This window comes from Microcaecilia unicolor, chromosome 6 (assembly GCF_901765095.1).
Source record: "Microcaecilia unicolor chromosome 6, aMicUni1.1, whole genome shotgun sequence".
Lineage (NCBI taxonomy): Eukaryota > Metazoa > Chordata > Amphibia > Gymnophiona > Siphonopidae > Microcaecilia > Microcaecilia unicolor.
This window is the reverse complement of record NC_044036.1, coordinates 184,053,035-184,077,511: the sequence shown is the minus strand read 5'-3', so window position 1 is coordinate 184,077,511 and position 24,477 is coordinate 184,053,035. Positions and strand designations below refer to the sequence as shown.

At 44.6% G+C, this 24,477-nt stretch overlaps 1 protein-coding gene across 1 annotated transcript in view; it reads right to left on the bottom strand.

Annotated features, from left to right (window-relative positions):
• LOC115472489 (cadherin-related family member 4-like) overlaps window positions 1–22,784 on the bottom strand; it is a 252,344-nt gene extending 229,560 nt beyond the window's left edge. Inside the window, 2 exon segments of the mRNA XM_030206781.1 lie at window positions 15,531–15,615; window positions 21,825–22,784. Of these exon segments, the coding sequence (XP_030062641.1) occupies window positions 15,531–15,615; window positions 21,825–22,784 (1,045 nt within the window).
• Window positions 22,785–24,477: the final 1,693 nt, after the last annotated feature.

Below are 24,477 nucleotides of genomic sequence, written 5' to 3'. Positions count from 1 at the left end.
TTTTCCCAGAAGAAAATCCTGGAGAAGAACCATGAGGGACTGGCAAAAGTACATTTGAGAATGGAGTGGATATAGCACCATTCACGGAAGAGAGTGTGTATGAACAACTTGAAAATCTAAAGGTGGACAAAGCCATGGACCAGACGGGATCCACCCCAGGATATTGAGGGAGCTCAGAGAGGTTCTGGTGGGTCCTCTTAAAGATTTGTTTAATAAATCCTTGGAGACGGGAGAGGTTCCGAGGGATTGGAGAACGGTGGAGGTGGTCCCTCTTCACAAAAGTGGTGATAGGGAAGAAGCTGGAAACTACAGGCCGGTAAGCCTCACTTCGGTTATTGGAAAAGTAATGGAAACAATGCTGAAGGAAAGGATAGTGAATTTCCTGGAAGCCAATAAGTTGCAAGATCCGAAGAATCTGAAAGGTTGACTTTGATGGTGATGTTTGTATTTGAGCAAGACCTGGAGGCAATTAAACGCCTATACTTTAGAAACTCAAAGATACTCTTCCTGGGTAAAAAGATTTGGATGTTTCCAGATGTAACTAGATCAACCCAGGAAAGAAGGAGAGCTTTTCTAACTCTTAGGGCTGAAACTTTGGCTCTGGGAGCATCATTTTATCTCAACTATCCTTGTAAATGTGTGATTAAATTTTTGGGGATAAAATATATTTTTTTTCAGCCTGAACATCTTAGTGAATTTATAAAAATGAAGAAATTGGCTGCTGGCTAGAACCAATTAATCGGGTATATTTAGTTTGGATAGATGGGTGCTAAGCTATATTATTCTTAAAGTTTTCCTTAGCATTTCTCCATGTATTTTCTTTCATGTGGCCTTCCCTATAGTGGTCTAAAGAGGGGGGAAAAAGGTTTTTCTTATAAAAATATAATTGTGTTTACAATTTTAAGTTCCGTATTGCTGGTTCAAGTTTGTACATGACTTGTAAAAATTTAAATGCATTAAAAAAAGAAAAAAAAAAAAAAAGATTTGTTTAATAAATCCTTGGAGACGGGAGAGGTTCCGAGGGATTGGAGAATGGCGGATGTGGTCCCTTTTCACAAAAGTGGTGATAGGGAAGAAGCTGGAAACTATAGGCCGGTAAGCCTCACTTTGGTTATTGGAAAAGTAATGGAAGCGATGCTGAAGGAGAGGATAGTGAATTTCCTGGAAGCCAATAAGTTGCAAGATCCGAAACAACATGGTTTTACCAAAGGTAAATCGTGCCAAACGAATCTCATTGAATTCTTTGATTGGGTGATTGGAGAATTGAATCTGGGACGTGCTATAGACGTAATCTACTTAGATTTTAGCAAAGCTTTTGACACGGTTCCCCACAGCAGGCTCTTAAATAAACTGGAAGGGCTGAAGATAGGATCCGAAGTGGTGAACTGGATTAGGAACTGGTTGACAGACAGACGCCAGAGGGTGGTGGTTAATGGAGTTCACTCGGATGAGGGAAAGGTGAGTAGTGAAGTGCCTCAAGGATCGATGCTGGGACCGATTCTGTTCAATATATTTGTGAGTGACATTAGGATTAGAAGGTAAAGTTTGCCTTTTTGCGGATGATACTAAGATTTGTAACAGAGTGGAAAACATGAAAAAGGATCTGCGGAAGCTAGAAGAATGGCCTAAGGTTTGGCAATTAAAATTCAATGCGAAGAAATGCAAAGTGATGCAATTAGGGAATAGAAATCCACGAGAGACGTATGTGTTAGGCAGTGAGAGTCTGATATGTACAAATGGGGAGAGGGATCTTGGGGTGATAGTATCTGAGGATCTGAAGGCGACGAAACAGTGTGACAAGGCGGTGGCCATAGCTAGAAGGTTGCTAGGCTGTATAGATAGAGGTGTGACCAGCAGAAGAAAGGAGGTGTTGATGCCCCTGTACAAGTCGTTGGTGAGGCCCCACCTGGAGTATTGTGTTCAGTTTTGGAGGCCGTATCTTGCTAAGGATGTAAAAAGAATTGAAGCAGTGCAATGAAAAGCTACAAGAATGGTATGGGATTTGTGTTACAAGACGTATGAGGAAAGACTTGCTGACCCGAACATATATACCCTGGAGGAAAGGAGAAACAGGGGTCATATGATACAGACGTTCAAATATTTGAAAGGTATTAATCTGCAAATGAACCTTTTCCGGAGATCGGAATGCGGTAGAACTAGAGGACATGAAATGAGATTGAAGGGGGGCAGACTCAAGAAAAATGTCAGGAAGTATTTTTTCACGGTGAGAGTGGTGGATGTTTGGAATGCCCTCCCGCTGGAGGTGGTGGAGAGGAAAACGGTAACGGAATTCAAACATGCGTGGGATAAACATAAAGGAATCCTGTTCAGAAGGAATGGATCCTCAGAAGCTTAGCCGAGATTGGGAGGCGGGGCTGGTGGTTGGGAGGCGGGGCTAGTGCTGGGCAGACTTCTATGGTCTATGCCCTGAAAATGGCAGATACAAATCAAGGTAAGGTATACACAAAAAGTAGCACATATGAGTTTATCTTGTTGGGCAGACTGATGGACAATGCAGGTCTTTTTCTGCCGTCATCTACTATGTTACCACGTAGAAAAGGTGCAGAGAAGGGCGATGAAAATGGTAAAGGGGATGGGACGACTTCCCTATGAGGAAAGGCTGAAGCGGCTAGGGCTCTTCAGCTTGGAGAAAAGACGGCTGAGGGGAGATATGATAGAGGTCTATAAAATAATGAGTGGAGTGGAACGGGTAGACGTGAAGCATCTGTTTACTCTTTCCATAAATATTAGGACTAGGGGGCATGCGATGAAGCTACAAAGTAGTACATTTAAAACGAATTGGAGAAAAGGTTTCTTCACTCAACGTGTAATTAAACTCTGGAATTCGTTGCCGGAGAATGTGGTAAAGGAGGTTAGCTTAGCAGAGTTTAAAAAAGGTTTGGATAGCTTCCTAAAGGAAACGTCCATAGACCATTATTAAATTTGACTTGGGGAAAATCCACTATTTCTGGGATAAGCAGTATAAAATGTTGCCAGGTATTTGTGACCTGGATTGGCCACTGTTGGAAACAGAATGCTGGGCTTGATGGACCTTTGGTCTGTCCCAGTATGGCAATACTTATGTACTTATGGATGGACAATTCCATTTTTTATTTATTTGCTGTCACCTACTATGTCACTATTAATCCTCTCTGCTCTCAGGCTGATGCGCAGACCTCAGCTCTGACATAGGCACGAGCATCAGATGTCATCTGAACTACTGGCGCGTGCATGTGGCAACCGCTTAGCACACAGTGCCAGTGAATCAGAGACAAAACTTACATGTGTGCACCAGAGTGTTCCAACTTCCAACTTCCATTCCTTCCTTGTCTGCAGTGCTGCGGCTCAAACCCAAACAGACTGAGAGAGCTGACTGGAATATTTTTTATGCATCATTAAATTCTTGTGGGACTGATTGGGGACAGGTTAAATTCTTGTGGGGATGGATGGGGACGGGTTAAATTCTTGCAGGGATGGGTAAGATTCCAGCGGGGATGGGTAAGATTTCTGTCCCCGTGCAACTCTCTAACTGGAACCCACTCACATAGACAGATGATGGAAGAAGGAAGTATACTGTCATGGAGGAGCAAAAGTAAAGTTAGCAATCTGCACACAGCAGCACGCTGCATGGGCGGCTAACGATGCAAGAGTGTCAAACTCCAGGCTTGCCAGGGTTAAATGCCCCCCTCCAAAGTGTGGGTGTGTATCCTCTGCTTTTCCATGGAGAAATCTGCTTGACAGTCACCTGCATATAGGCAGATGGAGGCTCCATCCTCCAAGGGTAAATCAGCCCCTCAATCTTTGCTTCAATTCAATTTAATTTGCTTTATGTACATAGAAAATGTAGTTGTTTTCCTTAAGTATTAGTTTTTTAGGGGGACAATAATATTATTTTTTGGAACTCTATTACTACTAAATTTTTTTATAACATTACTAGAGGGGCACAAGGTTTATAGATGAATGTAAGAGACAACTTCTCCATTGCTCCATGGAGCTTACAGTCTAGTCCAGATGCACAAGCAAAACAAAGAGGCTTTAGGAAATATATTTGTTATAGAAAAATGGTTCAGGTCAATAAGGCCATGATCATAGAAAAATGTAAGCTCTGTCAAGCAGGGACTGTCTCTTCATGTTCAAGTGTACAGCGCTGCGTATGTCTAGTAGCGCTTTAGAAATGATAAGTAGTAGTAGTAGTAGTAGTTGATGGGTTCAGTATCCTTTATTTTTTATAACATTTGTATCCCACATTTTCCCACCTATTTGCAGGCTCAATGTGGCTTACATAATTCCGCAAGTGGTGATTACCAGTTCCGGATAGGAGAAATACATAGTTGGGGCAAAGGGACAGATTAGTATAGTCTAGTGACTCTGGCTATTGCAGTGGAGCAGGCCTAAGATGAACAGCATCCTATATAGGGTAGTTCAGGGGCAGACTGACAGTGTTCTGGCCCTCAGGCATTAAGGGCCATGGACTCCTAACCACCTATCAAACGTGATTATATTAGATGAAAGCTAAGGGAGAGTGGGCCCTCTACTGCTGTGGGCCCTCGGGCACTGCCTTATTGTTCCAATGGTCAGTCCATCCAGGGGTGGACTGAGTGTGGTCTGGGCCCCTGGGCACTGGAGGTGGTTTGGGCTCCCCACCCAGCTGCTGCCTGACACCCCCTCCTGTAGCCTTTGCTGTCGCAGCTGGTGCCCCCGCTGCCTCCGTCCTACCTGAGGGGTCGGTCCTGGCAGTCTGGTGGCCTCTGCGTGGGGGCATATTCTTTCCTGTCCACGTCTGTGCTGCCACTATTCCCCCACCTGCCGGCAACGCCATGTTTTCAAAATGGTGGCTGAGACTTCCTGTGGTAGTCTCGCGGGTCTTGACAGTCTCATGAGATTTCTGCAGGGAGTCTTGGCTGCCATTTTTAAAATACAGTGGTTCGGACTTCCGGTGGAGCCGGGCGGCAAAATGGCAGCGCTGCCGTGAGCTCCGTCATGCCACGAATGAAGCCCCGACTCTGACGGACCAGACCCGCTCCAGCGAACCACCACAGGCTGATGAAAGGCAACGGAATAAGAAACGTGCGCCTGGACGAGCCCTGAGGTCGAAGGCAGCAGCGAGAAAGCTGTAAACAACTCCGTGATCCCCAGCGCAAGATGGCGGCCTAAGGCGGGAAACAGAAGCGGCGGCGGCAACGGACAGACTGGTGAGCCGCATAGCAGGCAATTGGACGGGAAAGGGGGTGAAGAAGAATGAGGAGGAATTGAACCCGGGGGAGCATGAAAGGAGAGAGTAGGAGCAATTAAAAAGAACGTCACGATCCACTCAGAGCCGGTATAGAGGAGACTCCAGGAGTAGCGGCAATCAGCTACCATGCAAATACGGCTCTAAGACACAGCAAGGCCACAACTTCCCGGGACAAAATGTTGCTAATGCGGATGGCAACCCATAGAGAGCGGTTCTCCTAAGTGTTAGCAAAGTGGAGAGTGGTGCAGGTAACAAGCGCCCAGAGAACAGCGGAAGCCTCTTTCTGGTACTCTAATTTCGCTGTAGGCTTTAGCCCATTAGTACAAGGACACATTTAAGGGAAGCCCTACGCAAATACGAACTGTACCAAGGAATTTATATGGGCTGAGACTTTCCAGATCCTTTGATCAATATTTACAGTTGCACCCGCAGTCAGGGCAAGAAGTGGCGGAGGACGTCCCTAGTTTTTGCATGGAGCAATACCTGAAGCCTATGTCCTCTGGAACCACACGCAGGGGAACGAAGTTTGATAAGGAAAAAACATCTCCACCTAAATCCAGTCACAAAATGGCGGATCAGAAACAAACAGGTGTAGGAGAATTTACAGAAAAGCAACTCGCTCAGATTACAGCGGCGGTGAGCGCGGCCCTCAGCCCAAGATTTGACCTACTGGCGGGGCAGATGAAAAACATGGAGTCTTCAATGGCAGACACAGAGAAGAGAGTGGATGATGCTGAAAACCGGATCTCAGCTGTAGAGGATTCAGGATCACAGCACTTACAGGAGATTGCGCGTTTACAGGAGCAGCTTAAGTTGCAGCAGGACAAATTAGAAGATATGGAAAATCGGGCACGCAGGTGCAACTTGAGACTTGTTGGACTACCAGAGAAAATACCGGAGAAGTCACTGGGCCCTCTTCTAGAAAAGTGGCTGAAAAAAGAACTGGCTTTATCTGATAGCTATGGAGAGCTGTGCAGAGAGAGAGCACACAGGCTTGGACGCTGGCAGCAGGGTATGCAACGCCCCAGAATTGTCATCATTAAAGTACACAATTATTTGCACAAAGAAGAGATCATCCGAGGCTTCAGAATAAAGCGAGATTCCACGATAAAAATTTTCCAAGACTACTCGGCAGGAGTTCAAGAACAAAGGAGGCAATTCCATCCAATATGCGCAGCGTTAGCCAATAAAAATATGAGATTTATGCTAATATATCCAGCCACTTTGAAGATACAGCATGGGAACCAGTGGCACTCTTTTCAGAAGGTCCAAGATGCGCAACAGTTCGTGGATGCAGAATTGAAAGAAGCAGACCTTTAAGAACGGATGCGGTCTAGAGGAACAAGTGCCAAAGCAGCGAACCTCCCTAAGAGGAGGTTAAGGGACTGGTAAATGCAAAATGTAGTAGCAATGTCTAAGATTTAATGTTACTGTTCAGGTTTAAAGTTGCACTGTTTAAGACTTTTTTGGTTAGAATGTTAGATTGTTTCAATGCTGCATGAGATGTAAGTGTGATCAAGAAATCAGATTTCATCCTGCACAAAGAATGAACAAAAAAGGGGGGGGGAGTAGGAATAGAACAAAGGGGGGAATGGTCACATTAGGGGCTTCAAGTAGGTGATAGAAGTCAATAAGTGTGAGGGTCACGGCGGGAAGGGGGGGGAGCGGGGGAGGGAAGGACGAGACAGCAGAGGAAAAGAAGAGCACAGGGACACCACAGAGGGCAACCAGAGAAGAAGGAAGGACTTTTACAACTAAGAGACGAACGAGACGGGAGAGACACAAACAAGAACTTACTTAATCCACACTTAGTGAAGCCCGGAGCTGGAGCTGGAATGATTATATACTTAACGCGGCGGCTGGGGAAGGGCTGGGACCCAGCCGCCAAACGATATAAAACAACCATGAGTAGATACAATATTATTGTCTGTACCACATTGTAAATTAATAACTTGGAACGTGGGGGGTATCACATCCCCAAGCAAAAGAAAAAAGATTTTAAAACATTTAAAACACTTAAATGCTGATATTGTGTGTATGCAGGAAACAAAACTATCAGATTTGGAACATGAAAAACTCCAACAAAGTTGGGTCGGACAGGTGCTTTATGCCTCAGCGGAAGGGAGGAAGGGTGGGGTAGCGATATGTTTTCATAAACGTTTAGCCTATTCAGTAAAAAGGGAATTACAAGACCCCACAGGACGGTATCTTTTGGTTAAACTATGGCTACAAGGGAGGGAATTATATATATTAAACATATATGCCCCTACGCCACCGGAGAGATCATTCTTTCCTAAATTATTGAGGCAAATGACACCATATCAAGGTAAAGACCTGATTGTAGTGGGAGATATGAACTGTTTGATGGACCCCGGGTTAGACTGCACAGGGGCCAGAGATCACGCTCACACAGGTCACAAGGTAGGGAAAATGTTGAAGGAATTTGGGCACTCTCTCTCTGTGGTAGATGTCTGGAGGAATTTACACCCAGAGACCAGGGAGTACTCGCATAGATCGAGAGCCCATGGAACATGGGGAAGGATAGACTATATATTTATATCAGAGGCCCTGTTCCAGCATGTCATCAACTCCAAAATAGAGGAGATATTAATTTCTAACCATAGTCCCGTCTGGATTGAACTGGATAACCCCTGTAGTTCCGCGACGACCAGACGTTGGAGATTCCCGAGTTACTTAGCTAATGATAAATCATTTCAGAAATTTCTGAAGGCACGATGGGAGGAGTACACACATTTCAATACAGCCCACCAATCAAACCCCCAATTATTTTGGTGCACAGGAAAGGCCGTTTTGCGGGGAGATTTGATTGCATACGTTGCGGCTAGACAGAAGAAATCCGCGCGTAGTCTTGTTAGTTTAAACAAACAACTGACGAAGGCAAGGCACCGACATCTGGCGCAACCAACAGAAGTTAATAAAGACAGATACTTAGCCATACAGGCCTCCATCAATTCAATGCTACACGAGAATTTACTTAGAAATCAGACCTTTCAAAAATATAAGTTTAATAGATTTGGTAACAGGGCAGGGGGTCTCCTAGCAAGGATGGTTAAAAGGAGGGGCGGCAACCGGACGATTCCAGTAATTCGGGATAGTAAGGGGAATATAACTAATAAGTCAGATGAAATACTTAGAACCCTACAAGAGCATTTTACACATCTATATAAGAAGGACCAATCAGGGGGGAGACGGGAAATAACAGAGTTATTACAGAAGGCTTGTATGCCACAATTTGGAGAGGAGGAGATAGCTTTGCTAGATTCCCCGATACAGCCAAAGGAGTTGCAAACCGCGATTAAGGGGTTAAAGTCCTACTCAGCACCCGGGGTAGACGGATATTCAGGAGAGTTTTATAAAATTATGCAACACTCCCTGATAGGCCCTCTATTTGCATATCATCAGGCGGTTATCCTGGACGGGAAGTTCCCACTACATGAGAACACTGCGTGCATATCCCTATTGTTAAAACCTGGGAAAGCAGCGGAAGAGCCAGAGTCATACAGACCTATATCATTAATTAATGTGGATATTAAATTATTGGCAAAGATTCTGGCCGAGCGTTTTAAAAAGCACCTTCCCAACATCATTGGGCCAGCGCAGGTAGGGTTTGTACCAGGGAGACAGTCAGTACTGCATGTAAGGAGAACTCTATTGTCTATGGCCTAGTGTAGATATCAGAAAATCCCTGGGATAGTAGTCAGCTTAGATGCTGCTAAAGCATTCGACAGAGTCAGTTGGGACTTCCTGTTTGAATTATTGGAGTGGATGAAATTGCCTACAGGGATTATGCGGGCAGTACAGGCCCTCTACACTGATATGAATGCACAGGTAGTGGTTAACGGCGGCACAACGGCAAGTTTTTCTGTGGGAAGGGGGACACGTCAGGGTTGCCCCCTCTCACCATTGTTATTTGATCTGACACTGGAACCGCTACTTAGGCTACTAGACTTGGAAACCGGGATAAGCGGAGTGCGCTTGGGGGATCAAGAGGTGAGAGTCCTAGCATATGCGGATGACATCCTTATGTTGCTTACCGACCCCCAGCGATCATTAAAAACTGCGTTGGCGGTGATTCGGGAATATGGCAATTTGTCAGGGTTCTCCCTGAACTATGATAAATCGGGAGCAATGCCCCTTGATGAAACCGTTAAAGCAAAATGGCAGGGGGAGTTCCCCATCACATGGGTAGACTCTAAATTGAAATATTTAGGGGTGATGATTTCTAACAGTAACGTTTCACTGTACAGGGATAATGTTGACCCCCTCATGGACATGACTAAATGTAAATTGACTATGTGGCAAGAGTTACCACTTACAATTTGGGGACGAATTGCACTCTTCAACATGATGATAGCTCCCAAATGGCTCTATATATTTCAGCAGCTACCCCTCTTTTTAAAATCTAAAGACGACAAAAAACTCATTAAAATAATACAGGGGTACTTGTGGCAAGGGAAAAAACCTAGATTAACATATGAGCAACTCACAACACCACGGGATGCGGGAGGAATGGGTCTTTTGAATATTAAGTTCCTGACGGTTGCCTGCTCCATGAGACATATCAATGACTGGTACCGGGGGACTTTGGATTTCTCCGTGACATCTGTGGAGATTTCCAGGATCCCCGGGATACATTTCAGTTCATTGCTGCATACCGGGGCTGCCTTACCTGCGGATGTATTTAAAATACATCCACTGTTGCGAGCTCTCAGGGAGACCTGGAGATGGATATGTAGGAGACACCACTTCTCGGCCCTGGTATCCCCCTGGCTGTCGATCCGTAACAATCCGGCTTTTCCACCAGGTCAAGGGGGTGGAATCTTTAGCAAATGGGAAAAACAGGGGATGGTGTACTTAGCACATATTGTGACAGAAGAAGGAAAAATGTACTCCTACCCAGAGCTTCAACAAAAGTATAAAATTTCGGGGGGCAATCACTTTGCATACTACCAATTAAAACATTATTTGGCCTCTTTAGAGTGGACAGACCTAACGGAGGATGTGGTGGAGGTCCTGTCAGAGGATTTCACCCTAGGAGCCCAACTCTCTGTTCCCTTAAAGTTTCACCATCAGCAGCTTAAAGATTCAACGGCAGAGCTAGATTACACAGGGCTGGCCCAGAGGTGGTCACGGGATTTAGAATGTGAGATTTCTCCCGAAGTCTGTAAAAAGTACCTGCAATCCTTATACAGACAAAGGTTGTCAATACCACAGAGAGAGAGGTTATATAAGTGGCTCCTAAGAACCCATATATCTCCGAGTAGAGCATTTAAGGCTGGATTTGCGGACAATGGGAATTGCCCGAAATGCAAACACGAAATGGCCTCACTGGGACATATGTTCTGGAGCTGCAAACACGCAGAAAGGTTTTGGCAACGGGTGGGGCGTGAAGTAGATCGGATTTGGCAATGCACCTTTATTAGAGATCCCCAAATACTATTTAATAACTTTCGATAAACAGTAACACCTCCTGAGGGGCTCAAGGCGTTTTTATGCATGGGAGTGTACTATGGCATTAATTCAATTTTGCAGTTTTGGAGAGACAAGGAGGAGCCTCCTCTACAGGTGTGGCGGGCTCAAATGCTTAAGCAAATGCGAGTTGACCGGTGTGGAGTCAGAGAGATAGATAGTATACCGGGCCAGTGGTTCAGGGCGCAGTGGGAACCAATGTGGGAGACCCTACCCCCTAGAGGGAGGAGTTATTTACTAAACTTTTAGAACTGCTAACGCATTACAATGAACCTGTGGTTTTTGGGGGAGGAGAGGGCAGAATATGAGATTAATGTGAAACTCCATTTAATATAGACAGGGATAGGTACTTAGCTCCTTAAAACAGGCTAACGGATTACCAAAGAGGGGTCGGGAAAGACATATGTGACAAGCAGTCCTCCCCATAATTCAAATGATAGGTGGGTTCATTTGGATACACACACACTGGTTTAGAGGAACATGAAGGCCTCGGGCTCTGTAGCTTAAACCTGTTTTCTCTCGGATATAAGGTGGATAGATTCGGAAAGGTGTCAGACTCTGGGTAAAGAAAAGGGAAGGGGGTGGGAAGGGCGGAAGGAAAGGGGTGGGGATTTGACAAGGAACTCACTGGAGAAGGTAGGAGGATTACATAGCAGTGCAGCACTTGCCCTGTAAATTTTGTAGTTGTAAATGCTTGAGTTAATTGCGGAATGGAGGAGAGCTATCAGAGTTCAGGCTCTCTATTTATACCAGACAGTTGATGTCAGCAGGAATGTATGACAGGGTGAGTCTATGCATTCAACAATTTTAAAATACCTGATGAATTTGGCAAGGGCGGGGGGGGGGTGGCGGGGGGTGGGAAGGGATGTAAGGAATAATGGTCAATATAAATGATAGGATCATTATTAAGGTAGCACTCAGCTAGTTGGAAGCTGAATGGATGCAATTTATAATTGTTGAATAGTTTCATGTTATGTAACCAAAGGACTGCTGATCCCCAAATGATAGAAGAAGGGAGTAATTTCCTAGAGAAAGGAAGGGCACAGGAGGGCCGGATGGGGAGAAAAAGGGGACATATGATGACTACTTTATTAGCCAATCTCTGTTTAGTTTGTTAAATGATATGCTAATTGATTTATGTATAACGTGCTAGTTGCCTGTCTACCTGATTTTGTCATCAATAAAAAACTATTAAACCTTAAAATACAGTGGTTCCGGGGGGGGGGGGGGGGGGAAGAATAGCAGCAGGCCGGGCAGGAAAGAACATGTTCCCTCCCCTCCCCCGCTGAGGCCACTAGATCACCTGAATGGTCAGTCCGCCCCTGAGTCCAACCTTAGGGTAGATTTTAAAAACTCCTCTGTGGCTGGTAGTCCTGGATTTCTGACAAATCTATCCTGATGCATTTTGAGACCTACAGCATTGATTTCAATGAGCAGAATCAGTGACCACAAATACCACATTGCATTAGTATATAAGTTAAAAAAAACAGGATTGATCAAAAGGTCTCCCTCCAGGAACTGTGTAACTTGGCAATTCCGTTGTTACTAGTTTATTTAGAAAACTAATCTGGATCCCCTAATAGGGTGTGAGGAGGCAGGGAACTACAAGGTCCAGAATGCACTGCAGCAGCAAGGTAATCAGAGTCAGGGGGAGGACTCTAGGCAGGAGAGTGAGAAGCCAGCAGTTGATTGGGAAATTGAATAAGGTGTGAGAGGGTTGCAGGCAGCTTTATTAAGAGAGTGGTGGAAAGCTGTAAGAGGTAGATGGAAACACTGGGGAAGCTCTCTCTGGAAAAGGTGACAGCTGGAGAAGGAAAGTAGATGCTTGTGTTTGACTGTTTGAGTTTGAGGAACTGTCTTAAGTTTGAGAAGGGTTTAAGTAGCAGGCTCTGAGTAAAGTGCCTTTTTGTTATGTTTGACTTGAAGAAATGTTTATGTTAAAGAAGAAGAAATGTTGATGTTAAAGAAGAAATAAGCCATGAGGAGTATGTTAAATTGCCATTAATAAAACCCTTAATTACAAGAAGCTTGGTGTTGATGAGCGTTTTGTGAAGGGAGAAGAGGAGGCAGAAAGCTCCCCAGTGTTTGAGACAGAATCCTGTGAGTTACCGAGAAGGCTAGAGCCCGTGTGTGTGTGTGTGTGTGTGTCAGCTCACAAGGGGCATAATCAAACGGGGCGCCCAAGTTTTCCTGGGGCTGTCCTAGGAAAGTGGGGGGGAAACCCGTATTATTGAAACAAGATGGGGGGCCATCTTTCGTTTCGATAATACGGTCAGGGACGCCCAAATCTCAACATTTAGGTCGACCTTAGAGATGGTCGTACTTAGGTTGTCCTTAGAGATGGTCGTCCCTGGTTTTTGGCGATAATGAGGACGCCTATCTCGGAAATGACCAAATCCAAGCCATTTGATCGTGGGAGGAGCCAGAATTCGTAGTGCACTGGTCCCCCTGACATGCCAGGACACCAACCGGGCACCCTAGGGGGCAATGCAGTGGACTTCAGAAATTGCTCCCAGGTGCATAGCTCCCTTACCGTGTGTGCTGAGCCCCACAACCCCCCCAAAAAACCCCACTCCCCACAACTGTACACCACTACCATAGCCCTAAGGGGTGAAGGGGGGGCACCTACATGTGGGTACAGTAGGTTTCAGGTGGGTTTTGAAGGGCTCACATTTACCACCACAAGTGTAACAGGTGGGGGGGGGGGGGGATGGGCCTGGGTCCGCCTGCCTGAAGAGCACTGCACCCACTAAAACTGCTCCAGGGACCTGCATACTGCTGTCATGGAGCTGGGTATGACATTTGAGGCCGCCAAAATATTTTTTTAAAGTTTCTTTTTTAGGGAGGGAGGGAGGGGGTTGGTGATCACTGGGAGAGTAAGGGGAGGTCATCCCTGGTTCCCTCCGGTGGTCATCTGGTCAGTTCGGGCACCTTTTTGAGGCTTGAAGTCGCAAGAAAAAATGGACCAAGTAAAGTCGGACAAGTGCTCGTCAGGGATGCCCTTTTTTCCATTATTGGCAGAGGACACCCATCTCTTAATCATGCCCCAGTCCCGCCTTCGCTACGCTGCTGACACGCCCCCATGAACTTTGGTCATCTCCGCGAAGGAAAGCAGTTGAGGGTGCCCAAAATTGGCTTTCAATTATGCCGATTTGGGCGACCCTGAGAGAAGGACGCCCATCTCCCGATTTGTGTCGGAAGATGGGTGCCCTTCTCTTTCGAAAACAAGCCTGCTAGTATAACAGACTCCTAGCACCAGGAAACAAGTCAATAGTGCCAATCACTCAGAGGGCAATAATCAAAGATTTTTATGTTTTTAACCATGTAAAATTGTATCTTAAGTATTGTCCCCCTTCAGTGGGGGTACAAGTATTCATGGTGTTCACTGCATGCATATACTGCATTTAAATATTTTGTTGCATGCTTTTTGATGCATGTTTTACACTTTCTCCCAATCTATATGAGAAAATATGTTAATGCTTGTAAGATTTCACACTCCCAGTGATAGAAATTAGTTGCCTGAGAAACATCCAGAAATGCTAAGGGTGATCTATCCCAAAGAGTGAGATTTACTGCCCCCAAACAATGATACTGAAGGCCAAAGACTGCATCTGGAGTATTAATCTAGAAAAATTTAAGCACAGGATTGTTTTGCAAATAAAAAATGCTACATAAAATTATATTTGCTTGTTTGGTGTCTCCCAGTGGAGGTGGTAGAGATGAATGGAGTTCAAGAAAGTTTGGCACAAGTACACAGGATCTCTAGGGGAGAGGAATGGATAGTAGATGGCATGGATGGGAAGACTGGATAAGTCATATGGTCTTTATCTACCTTCATTTTTCTATGTTTCTATGGGGTCCTTTTACAAAGCCATGGTAAAAAGTTGACTGCAGTAGTGTGGGCGTGTATTTTAGGCATGCGTTGGGCCATTTCTTACCGCAGCTGGGAAAAAGGCTATTGTCGGGACATGGGCCTGCACTAATATTAAAACTAGCGTGCGCCTATTTACGGCCTGAGCCCTTCCTGCCACCCATTGACATAGCGGTAAGGGCTCACGTGGGCACTCTGCCGATTACAGCTGGGAACGTCCCCCCCCCCCCCCCCCCCATGGTAGAAAATAGAAAATTATTTTCTCCTGCGGGATTTGGCACACGCCAAACTCAGAATCACCGCCAGGCGCACGTGCTACCCCGCGGTAGTGCCGATTGGGCGTGCGCTACCCGTACGTTAGCCCTCCCGCACCTTTGTAAAAGGGCCCCTATGTTTCTGAAAAGATACAGACAGAGTGGAGGCAGTATGACACAATTTTCAAAGAAATTTGCTCAGTGGCTAAACTATGTACAAATGTTCACAGCACATGTACTTGTAGGTGCAGCGTCAAAGGATGGGGTGGGGGAGGCAAATTACAGAAGAAGATGTACTCGGATTTCTTTCATTTAGCTTTTCTTCTCTTATGGTTGCCTTTCATAGTGATGAGGATCAGTGCACTGGAACTGAGGTTCTAACAAGAGAAGGGACTCTGAGTGAGAAGAACCTTCAAATGAGTGTGACTTAGCATCTCTGAACAATTCTCAAAGATGTTCTGATGTCTTATATTCCTCTGTTCCTATAATCACTATCCTGAAACTTATTCCAGAAATGCATTTGTACCCCATAAATACTCAAACAATGCCTGGATCATGTGTTCTTATCTGATCTCAGTCATTTCGTATTGATTAAATGTTCATCCCAATACCTCTTGCATCTCCTCTTCTCTTGTACCCCTATCACCCTGTACCTCATACTGCTATGGAGATGCACACCTACCTTGGCCACTGGAGGGCTGTATCACTATCAGCAGGATAAGAAGCGGGAACAGCAGGCTCCTGCCTTCCTCCATGTTGCCAGTGATCTGAAGAGACAATGTTTTGCTGGGTACCTACTAGTAATGAACTATGTTTGCTTTGAGAAAATCTTGGCCTGCTGGTCTGAAACCGTTGCTATAGATGCAGGGTTATTAACAAGGTGAGGTTATCCTTTCTTTTCATTAATCAAATAAGACTATTGAAAAGAGCAAAGGAACGACTGCCAACCCCTTTCCATGTCACCATGGTGGGAAACAAACAGCAGCATTTGCCTGCAGATTACTCAAGCCTCAATTAAAACAAACACCACCTTTAAGATCGTGTTTCTTCATTCTGATGTATGCTTCAATTCTCAAAAGATGTCAGTGTTATATCTAGACAGGGCCCTATTAAATAAACAACACAGGTTAAGTAACATAAAGGTTAATTTTCAAAATGCCACTGAGTGGTATCTTAAATGGATAAAAGCACAAGAAGAGCTGAGATTTTCAAAACTCTGAAACTTATTGGCTCAGTATACATGGACAGGCATACAGTGGACTCTGCAGATAAATATCTTTAAGTAGTATCAGCAAAAATAGTATTCCCTGCTTGAATATAGGCCAGTATATGGATAGAACTGTGAGAATATGTACGAGTTCAATGCCCACATAGCTTTCTGGGTAATGACAACCAGTGGCAGCTAAGCATGTGCTCTTGCAATACTGACATAATGGCATTGTTACGGCAGTTATTTTAGATGGAGTATTTGCATTTTAAATGTGGATGTCCCTGCTCATTGATGCAGAAACCCCCAAAATGTATAGGGCTGAAGCAAAATGTAAATGCCACTAAAATATCTAGGATTACCAGGGGTGTGTCAGGGACAGTATGGGGGTGTGTCATGGACAATGCAATGTTCTCAACATCTATCCCCAATTCTTGGTGGCAAGTTGACATGCAGACAATGCAAGAAAAACATCAGGACTTAGACCAGCTATAAAGGAGAAATAAGTGCTGCCTTAGCATGTCCCTGCGACTGCTTGTGTTGGTGCTGCCTGGAGGAGATCTGATACAAAAGTCTATAAGCCTGACTGCCGTCTCTGTCCATCCAGGTTTGTCATCTTTAACACGTTGGATCCAATCGTGCCACTTGCCCTATTGTTGCCTTATTTGTTCTTGACCTTCTTTGCTGTACTGTTTCCTCTCCATAGGTGGGAATCACTTCTTGATGCTCAATGGACCTCCACAGTTGCACCATTGCGGCTCTGCCCTATCACTGATTTTGGCCTTACAATCCCAGTCTGTTCCTTCAAATTGGAGCCCACAGTGAGCTCCTTATTTTTATTTATTTATAAGCTTGTATTCTGCACTTACCACAAAAAGTTCTAGGCAGTTCACACATTCAAATACATAATAGAATCCGACTTTCCAACATATGACAATAATCACAAACAATCAAGAAATCAAAATATCAATCACAAAAAACTATTACTAGGCGACTCCTATTATACTTAGTTATTGCACTTGTTTCAGACTCCATGCCACCACTGTTGCTATTGTGAATTTTGCCTCACTGGGAACACTGTTGGGACCCTCCCATCTTAATTCTCTGTTTTTTTTTCTAAATATAGACACTCCCACAGAGGGGGAGGAGTGGCTCTCTTTGCGGTAGACTCTCTTCCCCTAATTGAGATTCAACCTGACACATTTTAATATAACAAGCTCCTTATGGTAAAGATTTCTTTGCCCATTCCACTTCCTATCCTCATGGTATATCTTTCCCCATTGTGTGAAGGAGCACTTTGGGATAGCTTAGTCCAGACACTGTCCAATGCATGGGAAGGGAAATGGGACTTGACATACTGCCTTTCTGTGGTTTTTACAACTACATTCAAAGTGGTTTATGTGGAGGGGCATAATCGAACGCGAACGCCTATCTCCATGGGCGTTTATGTCCGAAAACGGGTACGTGAAGAGGTGGGACAGACCGTATTTTCGAAAAAATGGACGTTTTTCAGCTGGGCGTTTGTTTTTTTTAGCGATAATGGAAACTAAAAACGCCCAGCTCAAAAACGTCCTAATCCGAGCCATTTGGTCGTGGGAGGGGCCACGATTCGTAGTACACTCGCCCCCCTGACATGCCAGGACACTAACTGGGCACCCTAGAGGTCAGTGCGGTGGACTTCAGACAATGCTCCCACATGCATAGCTCCCTTACCACGGGTGCTGAGCCCCCAACCCCCCTCCCCCAAAGCCCATTACCCACAAATGTACAACACTACCATAGCTCTTAGGGGTGAAGAGGGCACCTACATGTGGGTACAGTGGGTTTTGGAGGCCTCCCATTTACCAGCACAAGTGTTACAGGTGGGGGGGATGGGTCGGCCTGGCTGAAGTTCACTGCGGTACCCACTAAAAGTGCTCCAGGGACCTGCATACACGCAGGCTTCTAGAACTGGTTACTGCTATATAACATTGGCACAGCAGTTGACACCTGAAAACTAATCTCTCCGAAAACATCCTTTATTGGAATAAGCACACTTACTCACAGTTAACTGCAGATCAGAGGTTGTGCCCCACTGGCAACGAGTCTCCCTGGTACTGAGATGAGCAGTAGGTCAGAGCTGGCAGAATGGTGTACAATGCCCTCTTTCAGCCACATTCAAGGGAAGAACTAAGTTCTGTAACGTGGCTAACACGTGAAAGGGATCTAAAACTGGCTTACAAAAATGGCCACTACCTCATGGACTACCGGAAACAAAACAGGGCACACTCTGACCCAGTAAGCAGGGAGAAAAGCACCATGGGAGTAGAGCCTACCAACTACCAACATCGTGAGCATTTGCCACAAGCTAGTGGAATCACGGAGCCCAATACCCTACACCCACCACAATGCATTGCTGATGTGACTCTGCAGTGCGCATAACAGAAAAGGTGTCACACTCATCCGAGAGCCACATCAGAACCCGGGAAAGGCTGTCACAGGATAGAACACATTCTGCTGTCAAGGAGGTGGGTACGGCATTTGAGGCTGGCATAGAGGCTGGAAAAAAATTTTGTAAAGTGGGGTTTCTTTGTGGGAAGGGGTTAGTGACCACTGGGGGAATCCGGGGAGGTCATCCCCGATTCCCTCCAGTGGTCATCTGGTCAGTTGGGGCACTTTTTTGGGACCTGTTCATGAAAAAAAAAGGGTCCAAAAAAAGTGACCCAAAATCGCAGTAAAAACGCCTTTTTTTCAATTATCAGCTAAAGACGCCCATCTCTCCTCGGCCGATAACCACGCCCCAGTTCTGCCTTCACCACGCCTCCAACACGCCCCCATCAACTTTACCCGTTTCCGCGACGGATTGCAGTTGGAAACGCCCAAAATCGGCTTTCGATTATACCGATTTGGGCGCCCACGGGACAAAGACGCCCATCTCCCGATTTGGGTCACAATATAGATGTTTTTCTCTTTTGATTATAATCTGGATAGTATGTATAGGTACTTATTGTATCTGGGGCAATGGAGGGATAAGTGACATGCCCAGAGTCACAAGGAGCTGCAATGGGACTCAAACCCAGTTTCCCAGGATCAAAGTCCACTGCACTAACCACTAGGCTACTTCTCCTCGTAATCCTAATCATGTAATCCTTTGGCCCTTAGGACAACCATTTTCTGTCACTCATCCCTGATTAAGGACTGACGCAGCACATCACTTCACTTTTCCAGCTTGTGATGCAGGACATATATTGGATTTAGTTTGCTCTTTCTTCAAGGATGCACCTTTCTATTTATCTAATTTCCATGCTACTCTAGTACCTTGGTCGGATAATTACTTGATCACCTTCACTCTTGAAATCTCTGCAATCCCTCCACACAGCATTACCCTATGTTCTTCCACTAGCAATCTATCAAAAGTATATCCCCTTTCACTCCTTCCCCCCCCCCCCCCCCCCCCCACCTTGGTTTACTGTTTCCCTCAGATTTTGAGACATTGTTCCTCAATACACAGGTAGCCACTTGGACCTCTCTTTAGAACTCACAGAAGGAGCAATTAGCTTCCAAGTATGTAGTAAATTATTCTTCACCACATAAACTGTGGTATCATAATGGCCTCTGCTTTCTCATGCGTCAAACTCACCATGCAGAATGGATTTGGAGGAAATATAGAATCTCTGAAACTAAGGCGAGCTACAAAGTCAGTTCTCTACCACTGAAATATCAACTTCGCTAAACTCTGTCTCTGCTATAGGATCAGCCATTAATAAACTGACAAAAACTCTTCCCTGTGCTATCTGAGCTGACATCATCAGGTGAGAAGTCTTTCCCACTTATTGCTCCTTCAACAGAAGACCTTGCACAATTTTTTGTTCAAAAAGTTACCTCTTTGCGTCTTTCCTTCTCCCCACTGTCAAGTTTTTGATTTGATTTTTCAGCTATGGCTGCTGTAAAGATATCTGTTCTTTGGAGCCATAGACCACCGTGCCAAAATTATTCCAAAAAACTAGACAAGTAAGTAATCTGATTTATTGCCTAACTACCCCATTATTACTGGAATCTCCTTTATTATTTCAGGGTGGGCTATTGAATTGTAGGTCTTGCATTCTAAATCATGTCTTATTTATGACACACTGATGACAAGAAAATCAGGATTTTTTTAATGCTGTCTCACTGAGACCTGGCTGCACTCATTGGAAGATCCCTTCTTTTACTTTTGCCTCCCCCCTGATTTCTTTGCCTCAGCTTCACCTTGTGTCTCTAAAAAGGGGGGAGGATTAGTAATTATTTATTCAGACAAATTGACCATAGTAGAACTTCCTACTCATTTTTTTTCCTATCTAGAGGTCTTCATAGTTAAGCTTTGAGAAAATCACCCATTACATATAATGATGATTTATTATCCTCTAACTTTGACTACTGCAAATCTGTAGATGGGCAGGATATAAGAAACTTTCAAATAAATAAACGTTATCTCAAGTTTCAATTTGATATTCTGATTTACTAGTGCTGAGTGATTTTAATATTCATGTGGATGAATGGTCCCATCACCGACTTATTCACTTTCTTTTGAAGTTTTTATCAGCCTCTTTCGTTTCCAATACATTTTGCAGATTCTACAATGGACCTTACTTTTTCAAAGTCCACTTCATTATTTAACATAAGAGGTCACTCTGAGGCATATTTTCAAAGCACTTAGCCTCCCAAAGTTCCATAGAAACCTATGGAACTTAGCCTCCCAAAGTGCTTTGAAAATAAGCCTCTCTACCACTCCAATTTCATGGTCAGACCACTACTTGATTATTTTCATCTTATATATTTCACATGTTTATGTATATGTTTATTTGGGATTTGATGTCCCTCTCACAGTCTTGCAAGGGATATTGGAGAAGATGTCTTCATCTTCTTGACCACTCTTCTGTCACACCACTTTTTACTAAATTCCTTGAAAATTACAGTTCCTTGCCTCTTGAATGGGATGTTGTTCATCACGATTCCCTAGACTCTTTGGTATCTTTTGTTTATTCCAAACTTTTTTCAGTGCTGAAGCAACCTTGGTATCATTGTGGCCTTTGGCTGTTGAAGCAGCAAACAGAGAAAGTGGAATGCCTTTGGCGGAAAAATAGAATTGAAAATTTGATTATGTGGAAGAATCAGCAAAAATGTTATGCAAAGACTATTTTTACATTTAGTCTGTGACTCACCAAATCCTGTTCATCAACAGGCTCATTTTCAAAAGAGAACAATGTCAAAAAAGTGACATAAGTCTGCATTTGGACATTTATATCACAAAAACATCCAAATCAGTATTTTCAAAACCTCTTTTTATTTTTTTTTAAATTTGTTTATTTATATCTTTTTACATTTACATATCATAATAAATGTACGAAATACAGGAAGTACATTAGTCCAAACATAAAATTAATAGGAAATATTTCTCTAACCACTTTGTCCACAAATCAAAGAAAGAATCCAAGTACTAGGAAAAAAAAAATAGATACAGGGAAAATTGTAACTGAAATTTCAAGAGCAAGTATAACCCGATAGCCTACATTATAGCATTTCTTACTGGGAAGCAGTTAAGGATTTACCCACACCTTCTTGTAACTCAACAAATTTTAACAATTTTAAGGGTTCAAAGAAAACATAATTATTTGCATTTAGTGACACTAAACATCTGCATGGAAATTTTAATTGGAAGACCGCTCCAAGTTTGAGAACTCTAGTCTTATAAGACAAGAATTCCCTCCTTTTTTTCTGCGTGTCTCTAGCGAGATCTGGAAAAATCTGTACCCTTGAACCCAGAAAGTCCGCTTTTATATGGCGAAAGTAAGTCCGGAAAACAATATTCCTATCCATTTCTAATGCAAATGTAACTAAAAGTGTAGTCCGTTCGGTCACTGTATCCAAGGAGCTTTCAAGAAAATGAGTCAAATCAAGATCCGGTGCAGCCTGAGATTGTCCAGCGATATTTATTCCAGTTATGTACTGGGCCCTAGCAACAGGTGGAAACGCCGTCGCTGGGATTTCCAGTACTTCTAAAAAATATTTTCTCAACATGTCCAAAGGGGTAATTAAAGGAGATTTCGGAAAGTTGATAAATCTCAGGTTGTTCCTTCTACTTTGATTTTCCAGGTAAACAATTTTGCGGGCAAAAATATCTCGTTCCTTGATTAAAGTGGCTGAAACATTTTGAGAATTTGTAAATTCTGCCTCAAGATTCTGGACTCTTTCAGCCATATTACTCTGCTTTTGCTTTAAATCATTTATTTCATCCCCTAATAAATTGGAAATAGTTTGTAAAGATGTGTGGATACCTTGAATTGCGTCCCAGGTTGCTTCAAGCGTTATAACAGCCGGTTTGACTTTTCCTCGGTGTCCTTCAGGAGTTTTATCGCCAGCTAGAGACGAAGAGAACACTTCTTCTGTATTAAAACTAGTTGGCGTCGAGAATACAACGGGAGCTCCCAGCACAGCTACCAGGGGCGGCGTTCCACCTATCGCTCCAGTCTCCTGTGCCTCCGTCGCATTCATTATTACTCCTGGACGAGGAGGGGCTGTAGTAGGGGGAGGACTCAACGATATCCCCTCTATGCTATGGTCCGCTTGAACAAGAGCGGGCCCTGCAGAATCGGGTTGTCGCTCACGGAGGACCGTCACTCCATAGGATTCCAGAACAGACTGGCGCTCAGCAGGATTCACAGCTAAGCTCAGGGAGGTAAGAGCTTTAGCTTTTCCTTTTCGCTTTCCCATGATGTAAATTGGGAAAACTGGCGTTCAGTCGACCGGTATCTGAGGAGCTCTATTCCTCACGTCCTTTCATGACGCCATCTTGGATTCAAACCCAAAACCTCTTTTTAGACGTTTTTCTCTGAAGTCCATCAGAAGGATGTCTAAATCTAAAGGGGGCGTGTTCAAGGTGGCACTTGGGCATCCCTAAGACTTGGATGTCTTTCAGCAATAATGGAACAAAACAAAGATGTCCGAGACTAAAACTTAGATGTTTTGAGCTAGACCTGTTTTTGTACAAATAGCTGCAGTGGGACTTGAGCCCACTTCCCCAGGATCAAGGTCTGCTGCACTGACCACTAGGCTATTCCTCTACTCCACACAAAAGGTGCCCCAAATGACCAGATGACTACTGGAGGGAATCAAATATCACCTCCCCTTACTCCCCAGTGGTCACTATCCCCTTCCCTCTCCAAAAAATGTGATTAAAAATATTACTCGCCAACTTCTATGCTAGCCTCAGATGTTATACTCAGGTAAATTAGAATAGCATGCAGATCCCTGGAGTAGTCTACTAGTGGTGCAGTACACCGCAGACAGTTGGACCCAGGCTCCTACACCCCCTACTTTTACACTTGTGGAAGAAACTGTGAGCCCTCCAAAACCCACCAGTAACCCACTGTATACACATATTGGTGCTCCCTTCACCTGTAAGGGCTATGGTAGTGGTGTACAGTTGGGGGTAGTGGCTTTTGAGTAGGTTTTGGGGGAGTCAGCAGAGAAGGCAAGGGAGCAACGGTGAGATGTGTACCTGGGAGCATTTTATAAAGTCCACTGCAGTGCCCCCAAGGATGCCCTATTGCTTTTCTTGGATGTCACTTTTCCACTATTCTACCTGATGCCAAGCTTTCTATTTTTTTTAATAACATCGGAGCCTTGTGTCTATTGTTTATCATTAGATTTGGGCTTTGAATTCAGATCTATCGAAGAAAAGGAGGTCTCATTACATATATCTAAATACCAGAGTGCTATTTTTCCATACTTCATAGCAAGAGTGTACATTCCAGGGGCGTAGCTACGGGTGGGCCTGGCTGGGCCCAGGCCCACCCAATTTCAGCCCAGGCCCGCCCAGCACCAGCCCCAGCACCCATTGCCGGCTACTGCTGCTTTTCCTGTTGAGCAGCAGGGCCGGTGCTACAAAAAGAAGACGCGCTAACGGCGCTAAGGACGAGAAATGTTAAAAAAAAAAAAAAAAAAAGCGCGGCACCGGCAGGCACTGTCTCGGCAGCCTTGAGGCATTGGCTGCTGAGGCATTGGCCTGCTGGCTCGCAGGCTCCTCCCGTCTGCGGGAGGAGCCTGCGAGCCAGCAGCCAATGCCTCAGCAGCCAATGCCTCAAGGCTGCCGAGATAGTGCCTGCCGGTGCCGCGCTTTTTTTTTTTTTTTTTAAACATTTCTCGTCCTTAGCGCCGTTAGCGCGTCTTCTTTTTGTAGCGCCGGCCCTGCTGCTCAACAGGAAAAGCAGCAGTGGCCGGCAATGGGAGCTGGGGCTGGCGCTGACATGCAGGGCGGGCCTCATCGAAGAAAAGAGGGAAAACATGGAAGGATGGGAAGAAAAAGAGGGAAAACAGATGGAAGGATGGGGCGAAAGAGGGAAAACATGGAAAGATGGGGAGAAAAGAGGGAAAACAGATGGAAGGATGGCAGAGAATGAGGGAA